This window comes from Dermatophagoides pteronyssinus, unplaced genomic scaffold (genome assembly GCF_027571235.1).
Source record: "Dermatophagoides pteronyssinus isolate colony J.1.1.1.1 unplaced genomic scaffold, Derpt_VIB-CSIC_2022.12 sq0004, whole genome shotgun sequence".
In the NCBI taxonomy this organism is placed as follows: domain Eukaryota; kingdom Metazoa; phylum Arthropoda; class Arachnida; order Sarcoptiformes; family Pyroglyphidae; genus Dermatophagoides; species Dermatophagoides pteronyssinus.
The window spans coordinates 892,630-919,770 of record NW_027461528.1 but is presented as its reverse complement, the minus strand read 5'-3'; the positions used below and the strand labels follow the sequence as shown (position 1 = coordinate 919,770).

Genomic DNA, 27,141 nt, shown 5'->3' with positions numbered 1-27,141 from the left:
GAAATGATATATAAGTCGTGATATCTCATAATATCGAACTTCAGCAATCGAAATTATGTAATTTACTATTGCTATTCACGATTCACAATCAACTATTGGAAAAGAAGAAGATTCTCAGCTATCATCAAAATCTTTCTTTATTCTTTCCGTTTTTGCTCAATCAATCAGCTGAACGAGATGAACAATTATATTCTTCTTAATAATATAGTCGAAGATGAGACAAAACAAGCCTAAGTTTTGAGGCATATGCTGTATGAAACAAAATTTTTCTCGGCAAAGAATTTATAAGGATCAAATTCAATACCAAAACAATAAAGCAATTGTGACTAAAATTTACAAAACGAAGGAATTGGATTTTAAAGACGCAGATCAAATTGATTTCCTTCTGTGGCTTGATTATGTTCAAAACGAGAACCTTAATAACGACAACTTTTCAGATTACCAATTTATATTTGTTATAAAAAGATATTCTTCACCTTAGATTGGAAATTTGTATTTGTTATAAAAAGATATTCTTCACCTTAGATTGGAAATTTGTATTTGTTATAAAAAGATATTCTTCACCTTAGATTGGAAATTTGTATTTGTTATAAAAAGATATTCTTCACCTTAGATTGGAAATTTGTATTTGTTATAAAAAGATATTCTTCACCTTAGATTGGAAATTTGTATTTGTTATAAAAAGATATTCTTCACCTTAGATTGGAAATTTGTATTTGTTATAAAAAGATATTCTTCACCTTAGATTGGAAATTTGTATTTGTTGAATGAAGATATTCTTCATGTTAGATTTGAAATTTGTATTTGTTGATTGAAGATTCTCTTCATGTTAGATTACCAATTTGGATTTGTTAAATGAAGATATTCTTCATGTTAGATTGGAAATTTGTATTTGTTATAAAAAGATATTCTTCACCTTAGATTGGAAATTTGTATTTGTTATAAAAAGATATTCTTCACCTTAGATTGGAAATTTGTATTTGTTGAATGAAGATATTCTTCATGTTAGATTTGAAATTTGTATTTGTTGATTGAAGATTCTCTTCATGTTAGATTACCAATTTGGATTTGTTAAATGAAGATTCTCTTCATGTTAGATTGGAAATTTGTATTTGTTATAAAAAGATATTCTTCACCTTAGATTGGAAATTTGTATTTGTTATAAAAAGATATTCTTCACCTTAGATTGGAAATTTGTATTTGTTATAAAAAGATATTCTTCACCTTAGATTGGAAATTTGTATTTGTTATAAAAAGATATTCTTCACCTTAGATTGGAAATTTGTATTTGTTGAATGAAGATATTCTTCATGTTAGATTTGAAATTTGTATTTGTTGATTGAAGATTCTCTTCATGTTAGATTACCAATTTGGATTTGTTAAATGAAGATTCTCTTCATGTTAGATTGGAAATTTGTATTTGTTATAAAAAGATATTCTTCACCTTAGATTGGAAATTTGTATTTGTTATAAAAAGATATTCTTCACCTTAGATTGGAAATTTGTATTTGTTATAAAAAGATATTCTTCACCTTAGATTGGAAATTTGTATTTGTTATAAAAAGATATTCTTCATGTTAGATTGGAAATTTGTATTTGTTATAAAAAGATATTCTTCGCCTTAGATTGGAAATTTGTATTTGTTAATTGAAGATATTCTTCATTATAGATTCCCAATTTATATTTGTTATGAGAAGATTTGAAATTTGGATCAAATGAACCATTTTGAATTAAAAATTAAAAATTTTCATTTCTTGTTTGAGCTGCAATGCTAATGGGACAGTTGAAAATATGAAAGTGAAATTGGAACTTTTCCAAAACATCGAAAACTGTTTAAACTACGAATACATGGAGTTTGGGCCGTATAATTTCCCTGGTTTGCGCACAAGAGCGATTTAATTGAGCCTGGGATACATTTGCAAAAAAAAAAAAAAATGTCCTCCTCTGGCCCTCCGCCGATCTGGTAACCCTAGCCATTTGTCTCGTTGTCAATGATGATAATGATGATGCTATCGGTGGTTATGATGTTGCAAGAGAGAGAGAGAGACAAAAAAATAATTTTTTTTTCTTTTTTCCCCCTCGTACACACACACACACTTAAATTATTTACAGTCACACATGGTTAATGGAACACAACTACTACCGTTATGTTTGGTTGTTGTTGTTGTTGATGATGATGATGATGATGTTATGAATAATCATTGATTAGATAAGACATCCGTGTATATAATGTGTGTGCATGTATAATTTAGATATATTTAGGATCACTGTTAATGGGATGGGAACGAAGAAAGAGGGAGAGAAAAAAAAATTATCAATATTTTTTTTATTTATTTATTTTCGATTATAAACAGAGGATAAAAAAAAAGTAGTTCTGGTATGACATGTGATGGTATATGCCATACAGCAAAACAGCCAAAATACCACCGACACATTTATATATCAAACACAAAAATAGAAAAACAAGAAAAACGAACAAGATAAACTAAAAAAACTAGAAATTTATACAATTTATTGATTATAGGTATAGGTATGTGTATATATGTGTGTTTCGAAACAGAAATTATTACAAACAACAACAACAACAACAACAAAACGGGATATTTTGCAATGAACAGAAAAAAAAATCCCGTTTCAAATTGAAAAAAAAACACTAAACACAATTTCTAGGTTCAGTCAAGATTTGTTCGGATATGATTATGCAATGAATTTGTATAATATCTTGTAAATGGCTTGTTTGTATGGAAAATTTTTTTTCAAATTCAAAAAGATAAAATTTTTATGAATTTTTTTTTCTTGTTATTGAGAATGAAATGCTGTCCATTCCGTAGAATTTATTCGTTTGTCATGTGTTGGTGGTTATGCGAACAACACACACACACACACACACAGAAAAGATACAAAAGGAATTTGCGCGAAAATGAAAAACAAAACAAAACAAAACAACATACGCAAAATGCGCGCGCTATTTTTTTCTAGTGCCACAAATAACAACAGCAACATTGAACCGAAAAAAATGTGTGTTAAATACATAACATTACATACCTTTTTAAAGTAAATAGCGAAAAATTATTATGATTTCAAAATGAAAATATCATATGTTAATTGGAATCCGTTGTATGCATGCGTTGTTGTTGTTGTTGTTTGGATTAATGGATTGATGTTGCGATGAGAGATTTGAATCAATGTTGAAGTGATTGAATCAATAAAATAATTTTATTTTACCAAAAAAAAAATAATAATCATTTTTTTTCTCCTCAGCCATTTTGTTTGTTTTGTTTTTTTTGGTTTTGGTGGTGGTGATTCGATTGTTGAATTGGATTTGCTAACGCTCACCTTAATAAACACACACACACACACACACAAAAATTATTTACACAACAAACACATAGGGTGAAGAGAGGGATAGAAAATCTTTGTGAAGAAGAAAATATTTTTTTTTTTGGAGAAAAAAAATAAAACCCGACAAACACTAAAATATTGTGACTAATATCATCCAATGGTTATGGTATGTGCAATTGATTGAAATGTATATACACGACGATGAAGAAGAAGAAGAAGAAATATTTCCGAAGTAAGAAATATGTGTTTGTCTGTTTCTGTATCGAGTGTATACATACATAGAAACGAAGAAGTTTGAAGACGATCATAACTGATGATTACAATTTAACCAAGACGACGACGATGATGGTGATGATGATCAAGTCGACGACGACGCCGTCGGCTTTATTATTTTGGCCAAAATGTTTATTGGTTGATTGGTTGGTTTGGTTTGGTTTAATTTGGTTAATGTTGTCTAACCAATCTAACAACCAGATATATAAAAAAATATAGAGATAGAAACAAGCTTTATAGCCAGTAAAAAACAACCAACAATAATAAACAAGATTAAAATCCAAACAACCGAAATCAATCAATAATAACAACAATAATCTTTCTTCATTTTGGTGATGATTGAAAAAAAAATTAATCAATTTCGAATGAATTTCAACATTCGAATGTTTTCTTTCTTTTTACAACATTCGAATTCGATATATCGATGATATTAACAATCGATTGTTGTTTATATCCGATTCCAAAGAATTTTTTTTTTATAAATCAAGTTGAATGTCTGATTATCTACGATGACTAATCAATGAATGTTTGTTTGTTTGTTGTTGAGACTAATTATCAATATTTTTTTCCAATTTATCAAATTGATTGATTGATTAATCGATTGATTTGTTGTTGTTGATTGTTGATTGTGTGTGTGAATCAGAAGCCGAAGAACGATCTTTCGATAATCAAAAGATCGTTGAACGATAATTTTTGTCAACAGAAAAATCTAAATGAAATGAAATGAACGACGATCCTGAAATTTAAACAAACAAAATCAAATGATCAAAACCATATTATGAAAAGATTTTAATTGATCATATGATTTATTGATTTATTGAAAAATGAAATACGATATTCTTCATTGAAAATTGTTTATTATTTGATCAAGATTAAAATCGTTCTTTTCTTTTTCTTGTTTCTTGACATTGAAATCATCATCTGATGGATTGTTTTTTGATCGAAATTTGAGATTTGCTCTGGTTTTTTTTGTTTATTTGCAACCAGAAAACAACAACAAAAACTGAAAATCAAAACAGAATTTTTCAAACTTGAATATAATTAACACAAGGAAAATTTACTGGAATTTTTTTTTGAAACTTTTAAAATCTTTAAAAAAAGAATGAATGAATGATATATGTCACCAGCAGATTCTCTTTCAACATTTATGTAATACGTCTTTTCTTTTCGTTTCTTCCATAAGTGTTGCCATGGTGAAAAAAGAAAAACGTACAAAATATCTTCTTCGGGTAACTTCTTTTTCAAGGATAGACAAACAAAAATAAGTAAAAAAAAAAGTCTAAATGAAAAATCATCATCATCATTATCAAGGCTACCATAAGTCATTATAAATGTGAAGATAGAAAATTATTTTTCCATTCCGGCATTCAAATGTGAAAAATGATTTGAATTTCTGTGTATTAAGAATTTTGTTGTTGTTTTGATCTTTGAACGATCATTTATTATTCTTGTCGTCTGTGTTTTTGTTTTGCTTGTATAGATTCTGTTGTTGTTGTTGATGATCTTTAAGAATCTCGAATAACAACAACAACAACAATTTAGCCAACATGCTGGGGTTTTTTTTGCATAAGAATATTCTTTTATATAGCCTGAACAGAATTCTCTCTCTCTCTCTCTCTCTCTCTCTCTCTCTCTTTTCCAAGAATTTCTTCTCAGAATTTTCCCGGATCATTTTTCGTCAATTTATTGCTTGCCTGCCTGCTTGTTGGATTTGGAAAATGTTAGTAAATTAAAATCAACTGTTATTCGAAGGACAATGTTTATCAATGAATGAAAAAAACTTTTACAATCAATATTGATTACACGTAATGATAATGATCTAATTCAAATATTTATTCATTTTATATCGATCATTCATTGATTTTGATTGATTTGATTTGATTGATTTTCTCTTCGTTTTTTTCTGTTGAATATCTGAATTGGAAATTGATTTGGATTTTCCCTTCGTTCGTTCGATTGATCAAACACATTGATTAGAAATTCTTTTTTTGTTTTGTTTTGTTTATTGTACATTTGCCATAAAAACAAATTCATCATCATCATCATCATCATTGACAAGAATTTGAAATTCTTTATCCCGATTCTTTCGGGAACTATTTTCGCGAAAAAAAACTCAATGATCAATGATGAGAAATTTTTTGGAAAAGAATTTTCAAATCAAAAAGAATTCCTGAATTTGTTTTGATTACAAACCGATTTGTGATTGATTTGTTTATGAAAACTTTCAAAACAAAATTTCAATGTCAAAATTTTAAAGTTTTTAAAAATAAAAATAATTTTTCAATAAACAAAAAAATTTTGTTTAAACAATAATTCGATTTATTATTTGTGATGGTTCAATTGTTGCTATTTGATCAACGGATGATCGTTCGATCGTTGGTTGATTATTTTGATCATTCTGCTGTTGGGATATTATTTCATTATAAGTAGGCGGTGGTGGTAGTTGATCTATTGATGATTGATCATGATTCGTAGATCGTCGTGGATATGATGAAGATGAACTACGATAAACATAATGTATCGGTACACTATGTTTATCAATATCATCATAATCAGGTAGATTATCATTCAAATTATTTATTGATCTTTGATTGCTAGTTGTCGCTGTCGCAGTTGTTATTATGATTGGATGTGATGCGACCAGAATCGATGATGTTGATCGTCGTTGTGGATGATTTCTTGTTGTTGTTGTGGCCATCGTTGTTACCGCTGTCGATAATGATCGTTTTCTTTCAATATTATATTCAAACAATGCCATCATTGGACTTGATATTAATATTATTGATGAAATAATTAGAAAAAATATTCCTAAATTACCGCGGTAAGCAAAGAAAATTTTTAGAAATTTTTCCGGAAACTTTCTCAAAAAATACAAACCAGTACCAATAATAAGATTATAATGACTAGTATGAATAATATTACAAATTAAAATGATACCAATAATTAATAAAATAATACCAATTATAAATGAACACCAACAACTATGACATAATGTAAAATGACAACATTTTCTAAATGATTCTAATTGATTACGATGTGTTTGTACATTGAACAAACGTTGTGGATAGAATTTCATTATTGATCGTAATTGGTTCGGTTCGGTTGATTGATTGTTTTGCGATATTCAAGAAATTTCAGTTATTTAACCAACGAATTTTAAAATCAAAAAAAATTCTCTGTTTGTTTATGGGAAACAAACATTGATTCGAGAATAGCCTAAACACACACAATTGGACAATGGAAATGGAAACAAAATATTCAAATCAAATTTCTTTTTTTCAAATGTTTCTGTTGTTGTTGTTGTTTGGTTGCTATGCTTAATCATCATCCTCACGTTAATTAATTAATTAGTGACATTGAAAATTCGATGATTCATTCATTCATTCATTGATTTACAAATTTGGTTAACCGAAAAACAAAAACAAAAAAAAAAATATTCAAATTTATTCAATCATTTCGGGTTTCTAAAATAAATTTATTTTCAAAATAATAACAAAAAAAAAAATTCATCAAATTAGTAACGGATAATCAAAAAAGTATAAAAATCAAAAATCAAAAGTAAAAATCAAATCAAATGATGATTTAGCGGAAAATAAACAATGAAAATCAATGAAAATAACAACATTAATAATGATAATGAATTTGAATTCAAATTAACACCACCGGCACCATTTTGACATTCTTTACTATCGATTGGCCAACGAATACAACCTTGTACAATACGTTCATGAATGATTTGAAAATATTTTCGTACATCATTGTGTTGACATTTTGATTCATTCAACATAAAACGTTGTAAACATTGTTCCCATTTCCATGTAGCACAACAAGTAGTAAAATTTGTTGGCCATTGTAATTTATTTATATCAAGATTATATTCATGTGTTGGTTCTAACCAACAAGTCCATTCAGTACCGATTATATGAAAATAACATTGTTGAAATTCATCATTGGTTGGTTTTTCAATATCATCCCAGAATTTTTTTGATGATAATTTTCGAGAATAAAGGTCATCAATAGTATCTTGGTTATTGATTTGAGCATCAATAATTTTCAATGAAATAATTAGCAAGAAAAATTGATAAAATATAGCAGAATTCATTGTTGATTGATTGATTGATTGTCACTGGTTTTGCTAATGGATTGAATAATGAAAATGTGTCAGGTTGCTTTTTGCTCCAAAATCAAAGTTAAAAATGAGAATTTTCAACAGAAAAAAAACGTATCCTTTATCAAACAAAGAAGAAGAGTGTATCATGGATATTAATCCCAGTATAAAAATTTCAAACATTCTTATGGATTAACGGTGGTTTTGATTAGAGATAATTATTTCTTTTTAAAAAATTTGATGACACTTTATGTTGGCAATAACCAAATAGTCATTCCAAATTCTCATCAAAAAAAAATGAAAATCATTCGATTCGATTTTTATTTTTTTGGGCCATGGATCAATTTGGTCATTGGTTTTGTTTTTTTTTGCTACGGAAACTTTCTCTATCTGTTTTTCTAATTTATTTTTTTGTCAAATGATAATCAATTTCCGTATTGAGATTATGTTGATTAATTGATAAAAAATCAATAAAATCAATGACATTTCAAACACACACAAAAAAAAACTATATTAACCTAAAACGAACATTGTGTTTAAATAGTGATGATAAAAAAAGAATTTTTTTTTTCTTTTTTTTGATTCCGTTGACCGCCACTTGTTGACATATGTTTTAATCATTCCTTTTTTTCTGGATTAAAATAATTTTACTAAATCGCCGATCTAAATTCCGATTATTCTAACTTTGTGAATCATCATCATCGAAAAAATCAATGCAAAATTTGATTGACGCAGCACCATCTATAAAAAGAAAAAACATCAAAAATCATCGTCATCGTTTATATACAGGTACACAATATATAAATCGTATCGTTTATATGTGCCACTTCTTCTTCGAAAACGAGGGGAAAAACACAAAAATTTTCGATGGGGATCTGGTATGCAACAATAACAACAAAAACAACACTAACTGACTAACCAAATCGCAAAAACCATCGATGGTTATAGAGCTTATTATTATTATATTTACCTGATAAAAGTGACACTGGGCGAGTTAAAATTTCAGTTTTATTATTTTTTATTATTGTTGTTGTTTTTTTCTGTTGTAATTGAGATATTTGAAACGTTTATTTATTACTTTCTATTAATTAAAATCGATAATCGATACGAAAACAAAAAAAAAATGTCGCAAGGATCCAGTTCGAAAAGGTTTCAACAAACGCAAGCTCAGGTACGTTTGATGCGATTGATTTTGGGATTTTATTTGTTTTAATGTTTTTTATTGTTTTTGTTGCGATTCAGGTGGACGAAGTGGTTGGTATAATGCGTACAAATGTTGAAAAAGTATTGGAACGTGATCAAAAATTATCCGAATTAGATGATCGTGCTGATGCATTACAACAAGGAGCTAGTCAATTTGAACAACAAGCCGGTAAATTGAAACGTAAATATTGGTGGCAAAATCTTAAGGTGATCTTAATCAATTCTATGTGTTTTTTCCAATATCGTTTAATTATGTTTCTGTTTTCCCCTCACCCAAATTAGATGATGCTCATACTTGGTCTAATCGGATTGGTCATATTGATCATTATCATAGGTAATCTATCATAATAGCCTGCTTCTTTCCTCTATCTTTTTATTCTGCCTATCTTGTTTTTCAATTAATCAATTTAACCAACATAAAATCTGTCATTTTTTCTGTTTCCTTGAAAAAAAAATTTTCCTCATTCCAAATAGCTTCATGGTCTGATTGAATATGGAAGCTTTAAAACAAATAAACAACCATTTACGACCTTATAACCTTTAACACTCTTCCACCACCTCTACAAAAATCAAATCATATCTTCATCTAAACGAGAGCTATACTATCAAAAGCAACAACAACAACAATCCTTTGAAACTAACGAACTTATTCTTTCACTATTTCTTTTCATTTTCACAATCTCTCTTTAAATGTCCAATTTTAAGATATTCTAATAAGTCTGATAATCATCTTTTTTAATAATAATGATTTTTTTCCCTTTTCATCAATCCAGTTGCCGCCACACATTGATTATTTTGTTTAACCCGCACACAACCGCACACACACACAAAAATCGGATGGATCTTATTTTTTTTTCTCGATTATGTCCATTGATAATTGTCCATTTTTAATCAACCATGTGTATCACGTTGTCCTTTTTTTTTAAATTTCCGAAGCAAAAAATCCATCCAATCAAACAATTTTTTTCAAAGTGAAAACAAATAAACAAAAAAATGTCCCTATAATTCTTCTATTGCACACTATTGATTTCGAACAACAATATCACGAAAGGAAACCAACAACAACAAGAAAATCATCATCGTTTTCTATCTGTTTTAATCAAAAATGTTTTTTTTTTGAAGAAAAATGTAACATTCAATCCAAAATATGAATACATTTTTACCTTTTTCAAAAAAATGATGATAATAATAAAGTGATTGTAATTAAAATTCTTTTTAAAAAACTTTGCCATTTCATTCATTCATTCATTCATCCATTTCATTCGTTCAATTGTGTCAATACGAAACGAAACGTTGGAAACCAAAAAAAAAAGTTTCGGATGACACATCCAAAAACCATAGAGAGAAAGATTGAAAAAAAGACAAAAAGTTAGTATTGCACATTGCTTTTTGTGTATGTTTTTGTGTGACGCCTTTGCCATTTACATTATCTTGTATGTATGTCTGAAGTCTGTATGAATGAATAACGTTTATCCATTGAATAAAATGAAATGAATGAATGAATGAATGGATATACAGTGAGCAATTCATTGACTGCTGGCTGTATTACAATATTGTCTGCCTTGTTTTGTTATGATTTTCACTGAGCAAGCCAAGATTTAAAGTCTGTGTTTTGTCTGTCTGTTGTGTATAAACTATCAGAATATCAGGTGATGACAATTCGATCTCTTTTTTTTCTTTCGTTTTGTTATGTTTGTTTTGATTGATATTATGATGTCAACAAAGTGAATTTCTTTTCTTTTTTTCTTTCTTTGTAAATAATATTCGTGATGTTTTCTTGAATGTTTTCTGATCTGATCATGTTGGATTAAATTTTGGAAAATATTTTTGTTGTTTTCTGAGCGATTCACCATCATCGTCAATTTCAATCAGATCTCGATCAATTTAGGTATTTAAAAAAAAATTGAAGCAAACATGACTCGAAGTCAAACAACTGCCGCATCATCATCGTCCGCACCATCGCAACGAAATAGACAACAACAATCATCATCATCATCATCATCGAATGCAAATGTTAGACATCGATCCAGTAACAACAACAGCAACAACAATAATAATAATCGTCGCCATCAACATTCACATTTGAATACATTACGTTTAGCACAATTATTACAATTACAATATGATGAAAATTTTACATTCATTTCACCATGTATTAAATATTTTCTATTCTTTTTCAATCTAATTGTTTGGGTAATTTGTTTTGAATCAATTTTCTGATTGATTGATTAATAAGTTTATTTTGTTTGTCAGATATTCGGTTGCCTATTGATTGGTTTAGGTGCCTGGTCATTTCTTGAAGAATATAGCGATAATACGGCTATTCATGTTCGTACTGTTATTGATCTTTTGCTTAACATATCATTGTTTATTATTGTATTTGGAAGTATTGTTTTCATCATGAGTTTTACCGGATGTATTGGTGCATTACGTGAAAATCTTTTTCTTCTTCGATTGGTCAGTTGATTTTTCTTTTGTTTTTTCTACAAATATCGTTTTAATTTTTTTTTTTTTTTTTGGTCAAAAAACAGTATTCGCTAATATTATTGCTTATGTTTATTGCTGAGACAATTTTATCGGCTGTTGCAATCCTATTTCCAAATTCATTCCTGAACCTGGTGAAGGAAGCATTCTCAAATGAACCAATTATCAAATATCGAGATGATTCAAATCTACAGAATATTATCGATTTGGTACAAACAGAATTTCAATGCTGTGGTGTATCGGATAAAGGTTATAAAGATTGGTCAAAAAATATTTATTTCGAATGTTTGGATACAAATCCTAGCCGTGAACGATGTGCCGTACCATATTCCTGTTGCCGTAATTCTCGTAATCTGGATGTAAGTTTCTCACTAAGATCTGTTAGTTTTCCTCATTTAACATTGTCATTTTTTTTTGCTTACCTATTTCCAGTCTGGTCTAATTAACAATGAATGTGGTTTTAATATGCAAAATATAAGTTCAGTTGTCGAAGTAAATAAAGATATTTTTACACGTGGTTGTATTGAAGCTATTACGGAAAAAATTGCACCACATATACCTATTCTTGCCTATGTTTGTATTGGTATTGCTATCATTCAGGTTAGTAACATATCTAGTTCTTTTTCCATCTGATCCATCAAAACAAACAAACTAATCATTTTTTGGATTTGTTTTCTTTCTTTTTCCTATTTGTTTCTTTATAGTTATTGCTTATGTTTTTAGCACGTTCATTACAGGGCCAAATATCGGCACAATTATCCCGTTGGAATGGAAGATGATTTTGATGATACGAATATTGCATATACCAATTCTTTTTTTTTTTTTTTTTTTTTGGGTCTTCTCAATTTTAAACTCAATTGTACAAATTGAAATCAAAATAATAAAATATATACAATCATCATCATTATTATAAATACAAAATTCATTCATTTTTTTTTTTTTTGTTTTGTAATTTTAAATACGATTGTAAAACTACTACATTTGTATTTACACACACACAAAAAATCATTTTCGGATGATGATGATGATGATTATTAGGATGATGAATGCAAACAAACAAAAAAAAATGTGTACGGGATGTGTGTGTATAAAAGCGGACTAGTTTGGAAAAAATTATTGTAATTTTTTTTCAATATAAAAGATTAATCATCATGCGAGTCAATCAAAAACGGCTGCATTTGCTGATGTAGTTGCATAGAAACGTTCTTGATCTTCAATTTGTCGAATAAATTCCTCTTCCAGTTTCTACAATAACAAAAAGAAAAAATTTTGTGATTAATAGAGTAAGATTATTTTAAGCAAAACAAACCAATTTGCGTGGCATTAATTGCGATTTCCATTGTTTCAGCTCTTCAGCATGTTCTTCTTCAAGCATATTTAATTTAAGAATTTCATGTTCGCAAAGTGCTTTTTTCTTATCTTTATGAATTTGTTCCAATTCATGTATAACCGCTGCACAACGATTCTTTAAATTTTCAATTTGTTTTTGATGTTTAATCTCTTGACGAGCTTGTTCATCTTTGTATCGATGTTTTTCACTTTCTTGAAATCGTTTAAGTTTTTCTCGTTCATCTTCATTACTGTAGGCATTGTTTAAATTGGCCATACTGATTTGTAAACTTGCACGATACATCATTTCACGAGTTTTCATTTCCGAACGAATTCGTTTCGGTAATGATCGTTTTTCAATAGCCTGTCTTTTCAGTAATTCCTCTTCCTGTAGACTATTCCAACGTTTATAATGTTCAAATTCCTGTTCAAAAAATGAATGAGATTAATGAAATGTGATTGGACAAATAAAGTGATTGGACAAACCTTTTCATGTCGATCAAGCATCTGATGTCGTTGTAGGAAAAATGATTCGTTTAATTGTTTCTTAAGAAGACTATATTTATTATAAATATGTTTTTCTTCCAATTCCCAAATTGCTGCTTCTCGTGCTCTAAGAAGTTTTTGTTTTTGTTTTAAAAATTCTCTTTCCATCATGGCCAATTTTTCACGATGACTTTGATTCAATTTGTTGATGTTATATTCGAATTGACGATTCAAAGATTCAATAAATTGTCTTTCCTTTTCGGCGTGAATTTTATCCAGCCGATCTTTACGTATTCTAAATTCATTTTTACGTTTATCTTTAGGCATCATATCCACATCTTGTCTGAGCATTTTTTGTTCAGCTTTAAGTGATTCACGAAAATTTTTCAATTCTCGTTCTTGTTCTTGTTTAATACGACGGGTAGCTAATTTTAGTTCAGCCTGTTGATGTTCTTCACCTTTTTCGACTAGTGCTTTTTGTTCTCGAATCAATGATTCCAGATCAATATCGTATGATTTTTTTAATGCGGCCATTTCCATATCAAACTTTTTCTCTTGTGCATCATATGCGGCTATTGAACGACATTCAAGCTCCTGTAGTTGTTTGATTTCATGTTTTTGTAACATTTTTAGCTCTCTTAGCTCTTGTTTCCTGTTAAAAATTATTTGGAAAAAAAATTATCGTCAAAAATAAAATAAAAAACAGGTAGTTGTCCGGAAAACTTACCTTAAATATTGATCGTTGTTCTTATCGTTTTCACCATCAATTACTTTTTGAGTAGTTGTTGTGACAACCACACCATCGACAACAAATTTACGGGTCTTTGTTTTTAACGTTTTCTTCTGTGCTGAATGTTCAGAAACTTGAGATTTTTTCTCACGTCGAGATGGTGATTCCTATAAATTTCAAATATGATTAGAATTGTATTGATAGATTTGCCTGAATAATAGTTACATACCATATCTCGTTGTTTCTTACGCAACAAAACTGCAGCAGACGATTGATCATTTGCTTGTTGCATTTTACCGTTATTATTCAAATTGTTTAGGATATTCTCTTTATCACTGCTACCTACACTACCAAAATTACTGCTACTTGAATTGGATGGTTCTCGTTTTAAACTTTTGTTATTCGATTCTATTGGTGGTGATTGAACGGTTTTGTGATGATGATGACCATGATGATGATGATGATGGTTATTGCGTTCATGATTGCCATTGTTTCGGCTATTAACAATAGGTGTTACCTGATCAATTCGAGTGGTAACATGGTTTTTATCAACCGGCACACGTTTCGGACTATTTTGATTACGTCGTTCATTTTCTGCTTTTGGATTTAAATTTACTTTGATCGTCGTTTTTACATTAGCGTTCGCTGCTGGTTTAGAAACACCATTTTTGGTAGATGAAGGTGGTTGTTTTTGTGATGGTGATGGAGGTTGCGTATGTTTATCAGTTATTTTACCATTGGATGGTTTATCAATCACTGCATAGTCATCGTTGGCTGGTCGATCTAGTTTGTCGTTTGAATGAGCTTCAGAAGTTTGAATGGAAATAGGTTTGCCATCATCGATGGTCACTATCGATATGTTACGTTGATCTTCGGACGTTGGTTGACCGGTCGTATTAATGATTGTACTGTGATTGGAAAGAATGGTCACCTGACAATTATCATCATCAAATACTGATTCGTTCATTTGTGGGGTATGGCACGGAGTTAGATCGTCACAGTTGGAAATGTCTTCAGGATCACAATTAAGAATAGGATTATTGTCATCGGTGAACAAAGCTATTTCGTTTTGATCAACCAACTTCTGTTCATTTAATGTGCTTGAATCGGTTGTGGTGATCAATGCTGGTGATTCAACATCATTTTGGACCTCATTTGACACATCTTGGCTTTTCGATTCATTTTCTTGCGTTTGTTCTTCATCAACTTCTTCAATAGATTCTTGTAAAACTTCTAATGCTGCATTATCACTATCATTACTACCGTTGGTCGAAGCTACTGAAGAAGTAGTCAATACTGGTGGTAATGGAGCAGGTACACGTTTTGTGCTTTTCTTTACTTCCTCTACGGTTGGTGTAGTAGGTGTTGATGGAATCTGTTCATCAGTAGAAGGCGAATTTTCTATTGAAGAATCTTGACGAGAAATAGTATCCTTGCTACTGACATCATCATCTTCGTTTACTTCGGTTTCATATTCAACAACTTCGGCTTTGTATTCACTAATCAATGCTAATAAGGCACGTTTATCTTCGACAGGTTTCACCTGTTTCAAAAATGGATGTTCTAAAAGTTCAGAAGCATTAGGCCTAGTATTGCAATCTTTAATAAGACATTTGGCTATAAAATTGTTGAATTCGGATGACCATTTTTTCGGGTTATCTAATCTAGGTGGATCACCTTTTTGAATTTTTAATAAAACACGCATCGGACTCATTTGATGATTTGGTGGCTCTGTTTGAGCAAATTCAATCAAAGTAATACCTAAAGACCAGATATCAGCTTTATAATCATAAGGATTATCGCGAATAGTTTCACACATGATTACTTCGGGTGCCATCCTATATCGTATAGTAAAAAACCAAACAAAATGAATTTTTTTTAATTAACAGGGTGATTGTTTTTTACTCGCTTACCAATATGGAGTACCGATAAAAGAATCACGTTTCTGAATGGTATTCTTGTTTTTGGCCGATACACCAAAATCAGCTATAAATTGATGAAAAAAAAAGATTAATAAAGATTTTTAACCCTCGGCTATCCATGTGGGGTCAAATTTGACCCCAACGACATTTAAAACTTCGCCATTCGAAAATCTATCGACATAAATCAATTTTCTCTTGAATGATCAAAGATCTATGTTTATTGAACATGATAGGCAATTTCACCGTTTTCCGACTAAAAATAGTGGAGAAATCATCGATTTTCGGGATGAAGTCTAAATGTGCATAACGTAAGTGCTGTAGGATCCCTACCTACAACACTTACGTTATGAACAGACCCGAAATTTAATAGGAAAATCAAAATTTGTTTGCCGCTTTGTATCATTAATGATATGCTTTTAAGATAGAATTTTTTGATGAAATTTTAAAATTGATAATATTTTCTAAGAGTTGAGCACAAAATTTTAGATTATTTTAACTTTCTAACATAATTTAAAAGCGATCAAAGTTGGGGTCAAAAATGACCCCACATGGATAACGACGTGAGAAATGCTGCGTGAATAGCGGAGGGTTAAAGATTTGATTTTTAAACACATTCACACTTACCCAGTTTAACATCACCTTCAAGCGTTAAAAGAACATTTCCGGCTTTTAAATCTCGATGTATCACCTTTTTTTCATGTAAATATTTTAATCCTTCAACAATTTCACGACAAACAAAACGTATTTGTGATTCAGTCAATGGTTTTTCCAAATCCATCATTATTGAATCGATTGCACCACCTTCACAGAATTCGATAAACATCTAAAATATGGAAAAAAACAAAAAGAAAAGACCATTATTGAATGATGATTCCCTTTGAATTTTCAATTTTTAATCATCATCATATTTACCCAAAGTTTGCCTTCAAAAAAATAAGCTTCAATTAATTGTACAATGTTTGGATGACGACATTCAGAAAGTATATCAATTTCAACAACAAAATCTTCTAATTCATCTTCTTCTTTTAATTCACAAATTTTTGCTGCAGCTAATTGGCCATTATGAATATTTTCAGCCTATTCAAAATGTTTTAAGCGAGGTAAATTATCTCAAATTTTTCTTCATGTTTTTTTTTAAAATCAACTTACCTTATAAACTTTACCAAATGCACCATCACCAATTTCACCAACAGTTTTCCATGTTTCTTCGGGATTTTCATCAAATTTAATATTATGAAAAAATTTTTTACGTTTAGTACCGGCCGATCCATGATTACCGGCACGAAATACTTTATTTTTTATACGTTCAAAAAATGTTGACATTTTTTTTTCTTGTGTGTCGAAATTGTACAACAAAGTTAATATGGAAAACTAATAAGTTATATAATGATCGACATTTGATCAATAAAAATCGAATGCAAATATATAAAAGTCATAAATAACAAACAAAAAAATGGAAGGAATGTTGTTGCTTGCGGATCATGAATTTATCAATTGTTTTTCGAATCAATATCGACCGGCATCATCATCACTTTGATTACCGTTACACATCAATCACAAATCACAAATCACAAATACTCATCATTCATTACACTAAATGATAATGATGACGAAAATAAATGAAAAAAACAGGACACAATCAAGCTGATTGCACACACACACACCGTATACACACGTACCTGTATACAGGTTGCAAATGTTTATTATCGATAAGTTACACCTTTTGTTGTTGTTGTTGATGATGATGATGATTATTATCTTTTTTTTTTTTGATTCAAAACGGGAAAAAAAATTTTGATAAAGACAAATTTACTCACAACAGCAACAACAACAACGAACAAACAAAATAAACAAAATAAAATGGACAGGTCAGCTGTGGACACTTTTTGATGGCGGTGGTGGTTGGTTGGTTGGTGATTGGGGGGGAGGAATGTGTTTAATATATTTTGGTATTTGTATTTGCAGATGGATCACAATCAACTTTTGTTGTTTTTTTTTCTTCTTTTTGGTTGAATATCAAACTGATGATGATGATGATTGCTGATTGCTTGTTTGTTTGATGATTAGTCGATAGATTACCAAATGAAAATTGAAGCTCAATTTTTATTTTTGATTCAGATAAAAGAGAGAGATATGGTGGATTTATTGGAGAAAGATAAACACTGGATAAACACACAACTCTCTCTCCAGAAAAAAAACAAATTGATGTTGTTGTTGGTGTATTATTGCAGGCATCACCAAAATAAAAAAAATTGTGGCTGTATCATTAAATACACAGGGATATATGATGATGGATATATTGGTCTGAGCTACAAGTTGTTGTCGATTGGCATCCACATCTGTATATGTGCCAGGCAGGCAGTTATATTAAACCAACCAAACCAAACCAAGCCAACCAGCCAATCTAAATCTAAATGGTGTGGTCGATTTATGCACCATCTAGTTTTTGAAACAATGATTTTAAAGAATCTAAATGTCGACCGAGCCCTGTATCATTATTTTGCTTTTTGTGTTTTGTTTGTTGAGTGCATCCATTGAACTATCATCGTCCACCATCCAACAGTGTAAACGAGAGAAGAACAAAATAATAAAGGAGCTATTATTTTAGCATTGTGTGTGTGTGTTTATTCTGTTCACATTCGAATTTAGCATTGATCTGTGTGTGTTATTTATTGCATAATTGATTGAACACGTTCATCGTAAATCGATGTTCGTTTGGATATCGTCGTTTTTTTTAAAATCTTCATAATCGATTTGTAATATTAATTAAAATAAAATAAAAGAACACTATTTACATAATGAGCCTGGACGAAGAATCGACATCAATTATAAGCAGTACATCAAACGAATCAACACCATCGAATTGTAAATCGAATACATTTCTTTGTGGAGTTGTTGAAGGATTCTATGGTCGACCATGGACACTTGAACAACGTAAAGATCTTTTCGCTAAACTAAAACGTTTCGGTATGAATGTTTATATGTATGCACCAAAAGATGATCTCAAACATAGAAATTTATGGCGAGAATTATATACTGTTGAAGAATCGGAACAATTGTCTGTGTTAATATCGAATTCTAAGTCAAATGGTATTCTATTTGTTTATGCTATATCACCTGGTTTAGATATCGGTTATTCGAATCCAAAAGATGTTCAAGCATTGAAACGTAAATTGGATCAAGTTAAACAATTAGGATGTGAATCTTTTGCTTTACTTTTTGATGATATTGAACCTGAATTAAATGAAAATGATCGTGAAGCATTTAAATCATTTGCCAGTGCACAGGTTTCAGTTACCAATGAAGTTTATCAACATTTAGATCAACCTGTATTTATATTCTGTCCAACTGAATATTGTTCATCAAGAGCTGTACCAAATGTACAACATTCAGATTATTTATCAACAATCGGTGCTAAACTGAATACAAACATTGGAATCATGTGGACTGGTAATCGTGTAATATCTCAAAGTATTGGTTTGTCTCAGATTCAAGAATTAACTGATGTTCTTCGTCGAAAACCAGTTATCTGGGATAATCTTCATGCTAATGATTATGATCAGAAACGTTTATTTTTAGGTCCATATAGTGATCGTTCAACGCAATTAATACCGCATTTAAGTGGAGTGTTCACTAATCCTAACTGTGAATACGAAGCTAATTTCATTCCAATTCATACGTTAGGTCAATGGAGTAAATGTACAAAAGATGCTAATGAATGTCAATCTAATTCGGATATTAAACTTGAATCTGAATCAGAAAATGGTTCTATTGAAGATGTACCTGTCGAAATGGATTCTTGTGTTTATCATTATCGAAATGCATTACGTGTGGCTATTCAAGAATGGATTACCGAATTTTACAAGGTGAAAAATCCACAAATAAAACCGAATCTTGTGCTTGGAACTAGTACTACCGGTAATCCACCACCTAATATTACACTCAATTATGATTCGCTCATAACTACGACAACTAAATCAACATCACCTTGCAAAAATGAACCATTAACCGAAAACGGTTTGATGCTAGATTCGGATATAGGTAATCGGATCGAAAACGGTAATTCGACAATCAATCATGACGAATTGCTTGAAAATAAAGAAAATACTGTTCAAAGTTTAGAACCAATGGATTGTAATCCATCTCCCGATTCTTCACACAAGATCAATTCTTTGGACGTACCAATGATTGAAAATTTAATCAAAGAAAGTGATGGAAATTCAGCCAAAAACAGCATGAACAGTGTTGATTCAGATGAAATGCAAACCGAAGTAACATTTGAAAATGATGATTCAGCGGTAAACGAAACTAAATCCACAATGCTTACTTTCGAAGATATTGCTCTGTTGGTCGATTTATTCTATTTACCTTTCGAACATGGACCTCAAGGTGTTCAAATTTTACATGAATTTCATTGGCTTAAAACAAATGGATTTATTGTTTCGGAATATCGTCGTAAACGACAAACGGCCAATACAAATGAACAAACAAATGTTAGTGCCGAAATCAATGAATGGTATGATCGTGCAGCTAAATTCAATGAAATGACAATGTTGATTGGTCGTTTATTAACACGTTTAACATTTTGTAAAAATCGTTCATTACTTTATGAACTTTATCCATATGTTTGGGATATAAAAGGAGTTATTTCATTGCTCAATTCATATGTAAAATGGATCGGTAAGTTTTTTTTATTTTAATTTCGAAAAATATTCTTCTTTTTTTATTGAAAATAATAATGGCCCTAATGAATTTGCTTTTATTTATTTTGCATTTCTTGTTTTATTTCTATTATTCTCGTTCTCTCTCTCTCTCTCTCTCTCTCTCTCTCTCTCTCTCTCTCTCTCTCTCTCTCTCTCTCTCTCTCTCTCTCTCTGTCTCTCTATCTCTCTTAATCTCTGAACCCGTTTACCATTTGATTGATATAGCACTCGGCCGAGTACCGGTGACAAACTTTTTCCAACCAATTGGTTTATTTCCCGCAACTTTTACATGTATGATTGATGGCTAAATTGATTGATTTGATTTGATTACATTAATTTCCTGATAGTGAAACATATTTGTTCATCTATAATTATAATTAATATACATATTAGATCCCCACAATGCATGCCTGTCAAAAATTTTTTTTCTTCCAAATCTATTTAATTCATCAATCCGTATATGATAATGTCGAAGTTGATTTTAATTTTTTTAATTTTTTTTTTTAATTTTAAAGGGTTCTCAAAAGGATATAAAGAAGCATTTCAAAGTGGTGAACAAGAACCATGGTTATTTCGTGGTGGTCTTACCGGTGAACTACAACGAATGTTACCGGTAGAATCGGTTAGCGATTTATTCCTATATAAAGCACCTGATTCACCAACCAGTCGTATCTATACAATCCGTCCATATTTGCCAAGTGATTTACAATCGGTTTATGAAATATGTTTTAAAAATTATGATCGACATATTTTGCTTGAAAATAATGATCAATTAGTTGGTGATAAATTAATTGGCGGTTTTCTTACGCTCAGTCCTGAATATTGTTTTATAGTTGAAGATGATGTTCGTCTTTGTGGTTATGCATTGGCCGTATTGGATGCTAAAAATTTCTTTGCCAAATTAGAAGTTTCATGGATACCAGGATTGTTGGAAAAATATCCATTGATGGCCGAAGAACGATCATTAAAAGAAAAATATGTTGGCCAATTTGTAGATGAAATGCATAATCAATATAAACAACAATTATCCGATCCTGAAGAAATATTCGCAAATTATCCTTCACTTTTAACATTGGCAGTTATGGCCAACATTATGGATCTTAGTGTACCAAAACGAATGCTCACCTGTGTGATTGCTGCACTTAAAGCAAATGGTTTGTTATCTCTATATATAATGCCAATCAAATTTAATTCGTTTATTTTCTGAATTCCAGGTTCGAAAGGCTTATATTGTCGAATACCCGCAAACGATAAGAAAACTATTGAATTTTATCTGAAATTAGGATTTCAAACTATTAACATTAGAAATTCAATTGCAACTGATGACGTTTATGTTGGACGAGTCATCTAAAAATTTAGTAAAACTATCTTAATTCATTCATCTCATCTCATCTCCACTTTATCATTTGACTTGACACTTGACACAAACACACAATGTGGACACACTGTTTTCTTCTTCTTTTTTTTCGGTGATATAATCTCAATATTTGGGTGATATCCTTTTTTTTCATACCTATCCTTATTATTATTATATCCAATTCTTTTCATTCCTAATTATTTAAATAATGCATGCTTTTTGTTTCATTTTTTAAATGAATTTCACATACAACACACACACGTACACTGATAATATAATTTTAAAAATAGAAGAAAGATTTTGTGAAATGAAATAAAAAATATTTATTCAAATATGATATTATTTGATTATGATTATGTTGAATTGGATGGATTATGAATTATCAATGATAAAAATGATGATAAATGAATGAATAGGATCACAGAATACCAATAATCTTATAAGTCAAACCAGAATAAGTTGTTGTTGTTGTTGATGTATTTGTTTTATTCAATTGATTATTCAAATGATTAGTATTTGATTTAGGTTTGGATGGTGAAAAACAAAAACACCCGGCATTTATACGACGTCTTTTATAACATTTTGGATTTTGTTGCCATTCACGTTCACGTACACAACGTTCAAAATAATCTAATTCTTTTAGATACCAAATTGGTGGCCAACGATTACGATTTAAGTAGGCTTGATTTTCTGGATGTAATGATCGTAATGATTTTGTATGATTATGACAAATATCATTATAATGTGTTGTAATATAATGTAAACAAAATTCCGTTAATTGATCAGCATTATGTATTTGTGATGGTTCCAATAATCGTAGTACAGCAAGTGTTATATCAGTTTTTTGTTTTTCAGCTAAATATAATAATTCATTTACAATACGTTCTTCAATCAAACCAATTAAACGTGTTAAACAAAAACGATTAGCTAATTCGATTAATGGAAGACAATTTTTATGATTGATACTATCGATCAACATATCGGTATAAATGTAGAATAACATACTGTAGAATGTTTCTTTGGTCACATTCGGAAACACAATCTGTTAGAAGAAAACAAAAAAAAGCAAACAACCAAAAATTATTTAGAATCCACCACAAAATTGATTTGATCAATTTACACCACACAATTACCATTTGAGCTAAACTTTCACGAAAATCACCTTTAAACATTGCTTCCATTACTTCACATCTAGCCATAAGTACAGCTTTATGACCATAACAAGTACCATCGTCCAATCGAAATATGACATCTATTTTTTTTTTTGTTTGATAAACAGATATATTTACAATGACAATTCATTGACATAAAAAATGTAATACGAACCGGAAAATAATCCTTTTTCAATACCGAAAAAAGCAAAACGTTTAGCAAATATATCATATTTGCATGTATCAATATAATGTTGAATATTAGGTAGAAAATTATCCAATGAAAGGACGGATGTATCAAAGTCGACAAAATCCAAATAGGAAAAACATTTAAAAAGATCATTTAATTGATCAAATGTAAATGATTTTATTGTTGTTGTAAATGAATATATTAATGAAATATATGTTTGCAATGCTTCAAATGGAATGTTTTCACCATCAAACGATATAATCGATTGACGTGTTGATCGTAAATTTGTTCCATCTAAACGTACTTGACGTACATGTTTATAAAGTGTAATTAATTTTTGTTGAAATAATTTCAATCGTTGTTTTGATTGTTGAAAACGATTATATGAAAAAAGTTTTTGTTTACTAAATGAATGTCTGAATAGTTTGGACGTATCAAAACTTAATAATGGAAATAATGAGGCACTGAGTACATATTTAAGATGATTCCAACGAACATCCAAAAGACTATCATCAGCAAATGGTCTTGGTTCATGTTTATCTAGATCTTCAACCGAACTAGCAATACTAAGATCACTTGCACATTTGGTCATACATTTATTTGTATTCATATTTGAACCCATTACCGAATCAATACATGTTCCAAAATGAGCTTTACAACGATTATAAGGTGGAAATGTAAACAATGTATTCAACATATCGGATGCTGTAATCAATACAATTTTATGGCAGTTGATACTAATTTTACTATGTTGTTTATGATCTAAAAATACAACATCTGTATATGCTTGTCTATTGAATAATGAACCAATATCTTGACTATAAGTTGATTGTGGAACTATTAATTGCGCTAGTTGTGGTTTTGGTGGTAAAAATGGTTCCTGCAATAAACAATCACGAACATGTTTTAAACTGGTCATTAGAAAACGTTGTTGACGTCGAGCAATCAATGCTGAACGTATTACATTTTCAAACACTTGTTTAACACCATAACCAGTAAAAACACTTGTTTCATAATATGATGCATTCATTTCTTTAGCAACATTACGACCTTGTTCCGGTGATAATATATCACATTCTTTAAGTGGCCTATTTTGAAAAAAAAATTGAATTAAGAATTTTTTTCATTAGTTTTCATTACTTTCAATCACAAACTATGTACATCATCCTCATCATCATGTAAGTGTTTTCTGTTATTTATTAGTCTATCTATATTCTATTCGTTAAACTAATTAACTAAATTAACTAACTACACTACTGTTGATCATCTAAAAAAATTGCTAAAAATGTAACAAAGAAAATTGATCAAATTTTTTAGTACCTTCCACATTCAGGAAATCTGCAGCAAAGATGATTAACCCTATTTTAGAAAGAAAATTATATAGAAAATTACATTGAGAAATAGTTGATGAGAGAGTGATATGGAAAGATAATCAACTTGGAATTTTTTTTAAAGAAAATCATATAAGAATCAAAGGATTTTTGACTATTTTGGTAAAAACAAAATGATAACTTGTGTAGGTGAGTGTTTCGGTGTGTGCATAAAGGTTTCTATGAATTGAACATTCAACATGGCATGTGCATCAATTAAGCAAAAAAAATAAAATTTTGATTTAAAAATTACCGAAAAAATGGACTTCGTTCACGGCAAAGATTTTGAAATTGTTCATCACGAAACATATAACGTAAATCATTTTTACAACCAACCAATACGATAGGTGTATTTGGACAAAATTTTCTAATCTCTGGATACCAAATTGTTTTACAATTACGTAATGATAATGGATTTGCAATTGAAAAACATAATAATACAACATCCGATCTAATTTTTTAAAATAAATTTTTTTGTTTTTAAAATTAAATTATTTTTGGTAATTAGCAGAGGAGAAAAAGGGTTAACAAAAAACTTTTTTTTGTTTCATCAATCAATCATACCTTCCATATGCAAAACGACGATCTTTATCATGATCACCAAATGTATCCCATAAACGTAATGAAACATTAACACCATCAACAACTTCCCATGAACGTTCCAATACTTCTTTATGTATTCTATATTGATCAATTGCCCATACTGTTGGTATATGTGTTGTCATTAATTGACTTAGATCAAGTATTAGATTACATGCTTTTGCACATATTAATCTTGTTTTTCCTATATTTAGGACGCAAACAAAACAAAACAAAAACAAAAACAAAACAAAAAATTCAATGAAAAATTCAATGAATGAATAAATTTCCAAATAAAGTGATGCATATCATCATCATCATAATCACAAGACAAGACAAAACGCTTCCTGGACGTGATGCGACAATAATGCTGCAACACAAACACTGTAAAACTGAATAAAATTAACAACAAAAAATAATACAAACCAACAGCAGTATCACCAACAACGACGCACTTAACCAATTCCTGATGCGAATGTTCATAATCCATCATCATTACCACCAAAAAAAAAAAAAAATCAATCAAATCAAATCAATTTGTTACGAGGGAAAAAAATTTGATGATTATGTAACATCTGTAACCCTTTTAGGTTTGTTAAAAAAAAATTTAGTTTAAACTGTGACAATTATCGGAAATAGTGTAAATGATGGATGGATGGATGGATGGATGCAAAAAAAGATGAGCCAATTATAATCGATAAGGTTGTTGATGATAAGGTTGATAATTAGCCATGACTTTTCAGTATAGATCACCTGTCACCATGATCACCAATTGATTATTTGTCAATCATTCAAATCAAACATTTCGGATCGATGAACACATCAACAACAGACACATCGATGATTTTTTTTTCGGTTAATAATGATGATGATGATTGCATAATAACGAAATGATGCACAATAAAATCAATCAAATCAGATCGATCGATCAATCAATCAATCAATCAACAACAGCAAAGTAATTTAGAATCATGTTAAACACACACACATACAGAAACACAACAACGATGTAACCAGAAAATTGATTTTTGGATTTTCAACATGTCAACAAAATGATAAAACATTTGAGAAAGAAAAAGAAACTTCTATATTGAATTGTTTGTTTATTGCGTATGTTTGCGTTTGATTATATGCTCAACATCGTTATGATTTTTTTTCATTTGGAATGTTTTTTTGTTGTTGTTTTGTTTTGATTCAAAGGCAGCAACCAACCAACCAACCAACCAATAATAATAAAATAACATGACTGACTTGACTTGACTGAAACCATGATGGTTAGAATCTTTTGCCTGGCTAAAATAACGACAACAACAACAACCAAAATAAACAAAGCAAAGCTATCATCATCACCTATACACAGGCGCCCATTTATTTCGTTTTCTTCTTCGTCGTTTTACCATAGTCGATTATTATTATTATTATTATTATGATTATGGTCGGACCATTATATTTACATCTTTTCTATACCCCTTGTGTGTGTGTTTTTAGTGTTTATCAATCTGAATTCTTTTTTCCTTGATACAGGATCCAACCAAATGGATCATGTTTGTTGACGCTTTTTTCTTGCTTTTCTTTGTTGTTGTTGTTGTTGTATACGACGTATATACATACAACCAATGATACAAACTCGTGCATCCATCAAACAAAACAAAACAAAAAGACACCATGGTTGACGACGCATATTCCAACCGACGCTATACACAAAATTGATGGCGCCTTTTTAATCCCATTTTGTACATGTACCATTTTGGATATTATCATTTTACATTTACCAATTGCCGGCTGTTCATAATTGGGCGTCGCACCCTACAACAACCATTTTTTTTTTTTTTTTTTTTTTTTGCTAGGCGCAATATTTTTTTTTTTGTTGCAAAACTTTGAAATGGCGCATCAATATATTTCTTTGCTTTTCTT

At 29.9% G+C, this 27,141-nt stretch overlaps 6 protein-coding genes across 11 annotated transcripts; 3 read left to right on the top strand and 3 right to left on the bottom strand.

The window, feature by feature from the left end:
- Positions 1–5,833: 5,833 nt before the first annotated feature.
- Positions 5,834–6,873, bottom strand: LOC142644925 (uncharacterized). Of its 2 annotated transcripts, none has more exons than XM_075819741.1 (2): positions 6,499–6,873; positions 5,834–6,423 (listed from the first exon to the last, which is right to left on the bottom strand). In XM_075819741.1, the coding sequence occupies exons 1-2, from the start codon at positions 6,689–6,691 to the stop codon at positions 5,918–5,920; spliced, it is 699 nt and encodes a 232-aa protein (XP_075675856.1). In that variant the 5' UTR covers positions 6,692–6,873; the 3' UTR covers positions 5,834–5,917. The 2 variants fall into 2 exon arrangements, with proteins under 2 accessions (XP_075675856.1, XP_075675855.1); XM_075819740.1 differs by having other exon boundaries at positions 5,835–6,423; positions 6,493–6,872.
- A 1,801-nt stretch (positions 6,874–8,674) lies between these two features.
- On the top strand, positions 8,675–10,149 carry Syb (Vesicle-associated membrane protein synaptobrevin). 2 transcript variants are annotated; one of them, XM_027338032.2, is made up of 4 exons: positions 8,675–8,894; positions 8,966–9,133; positions 9,209–9,260; positions 9,700–10,149. In XM_027338032.2, the coding sequence occupies exons 1-4, from the start codon at positions 8,847–8,849 to the stop codon at positions 9,714–9,716; spliced, it is 285 nt and encodes a 94-aa protein (XP_027193833.1). In that variant the 5' UTR covers positions 8,675–8,846; the 3' UTR covers positions 9,717–10,149. The 2 variants fall into 2 exon arrangements, with proteins under 2 accessions (XP_027193833.1, XP_075675858.1); XM_075819743.1 differs by having other exon boundaries at positions 8,699–8,894; positions 9,401–9,759.
- A 391-nt stretch (positions 10,150–10,540) lies between these two features.
- LOC113788569 (tetraspanin-33-like) lies at positions 10,541–12,318 on the top strand. Its single transcript, XM_027338031.2, has 5 exons — positions 10,541–11,119; positions 11,180–11,383; positions 11,458–11,769; positions 11,843–12,010; positions 12,115–12,318. Exons 1-5 carry the CDS (start codon positions 10,841–10,843, stop codon positions 12,187–12,189), a joined length of 1,038 nt encoding a protein of 345 aa, XP_027193832.1. The 5' UTR covers positions 10,541–10,840; the 3' UTR covers positions 12,190–12,318.
- Slik (Sterile20-like kinase) lies at positions 12,202–17,646 on the bottom strand. The gene is made up of 9 exons (XM_027338028.2): positions 17,027–17,646; positions 16,790–16,954; positions 16,502–16,700; positions 15,869–15,941; positions 14,185–15,793; positions 13,953–14,122; positions 13,226–13,877; positions 12,720–13,163; positions 12,202–12,655 (listed from the first exon to the last, which is right to left on the bottom strand). The coding sequence occupies exons 1-9, from the start codon at positions 17,198–17,200 to the stop codon at positions 12,569–12,571; spliced, it is 3,573 nt and encodes a 1,190-aa protein (XP_027193829.1). The 5' UTR covers positions 17,201–17,646; the 3' UTR covers positions 12,202–12,568.
- A 742-nt stretch (positions 17,647–18,388) lies between these two features.
- Oga (O-GlcNAcase) lies at positions 18,389–22,274 on the top strand. 2 transcript variants are annotated; one of them, XM_027338029.2, is made up of 4 exons: positions 18,389–20,557; positions 20,806–20,871; positions 21,096–21,734; positions 21,795–22,274. In XM_027338029.2, exons 1-4 carry the CDS (start codon positions 18,676–18,678, stop codon positions 21,929–21,931), a joined length of 2,724 nt encoding a protein of 907 aa, XP_027193830.1. In that variant the 5' UTR covers positions 18,389–18,675; the 3' UTR covers positions 21,932–22,274. The 2 variants fall into 2 exon arrangements, with proteins under 2 accessions (XP_027193830.1, XP_027193831.1); XM_027338030.2 differs by lacking the exon at positions 20,806–20,871.
- RhoBTB (Rho-related BTB domain containing) lies at positions 22,236–26,860 on the bottom strand. Of its 3 annotated transcripts, XM_027338025.2 has the most exons (8): positions 25,654–26,860; positions 25,213–25,432; positions 24,902–25,099; positions 24,599–24,637; positions 23,264–24,366; positions 23,071–23,189; positions 22,943–22,979; positions 22,236–22,864 (listed from the first exon to the last, which is right to left on the bottom strand). In XM_027338025.2, exons 1-8 carry the CDS (start codon positions 25,721–25,723, stop codon positions 22,356–22,358), a joined length of 2,295 nt encoding a protein of 764 aa, XP_027193826.2. In that variant the 5' UTR covers positions 25,724–26,860; the 3' UTR covers positions 22,236–22,355. The 3 variants fall into 3 exon arrangements, with proteins under 3 accessions (XP_027193826.2, XP_027193824.2, XP_027193825.2); XM_027338023.2 differs by having other exon boundaries at positions 22,236–22,979; positions 25,654–26,856; XM_027338024.2 differs by lacking the exon at positions 24,599–24,637 and having other exon boundaries at positions 22,236–22,979; positions 25,654–26,848.
- Between the last annotated feature and the right edge of the window lie 281 nt (positions 26,861–27,141).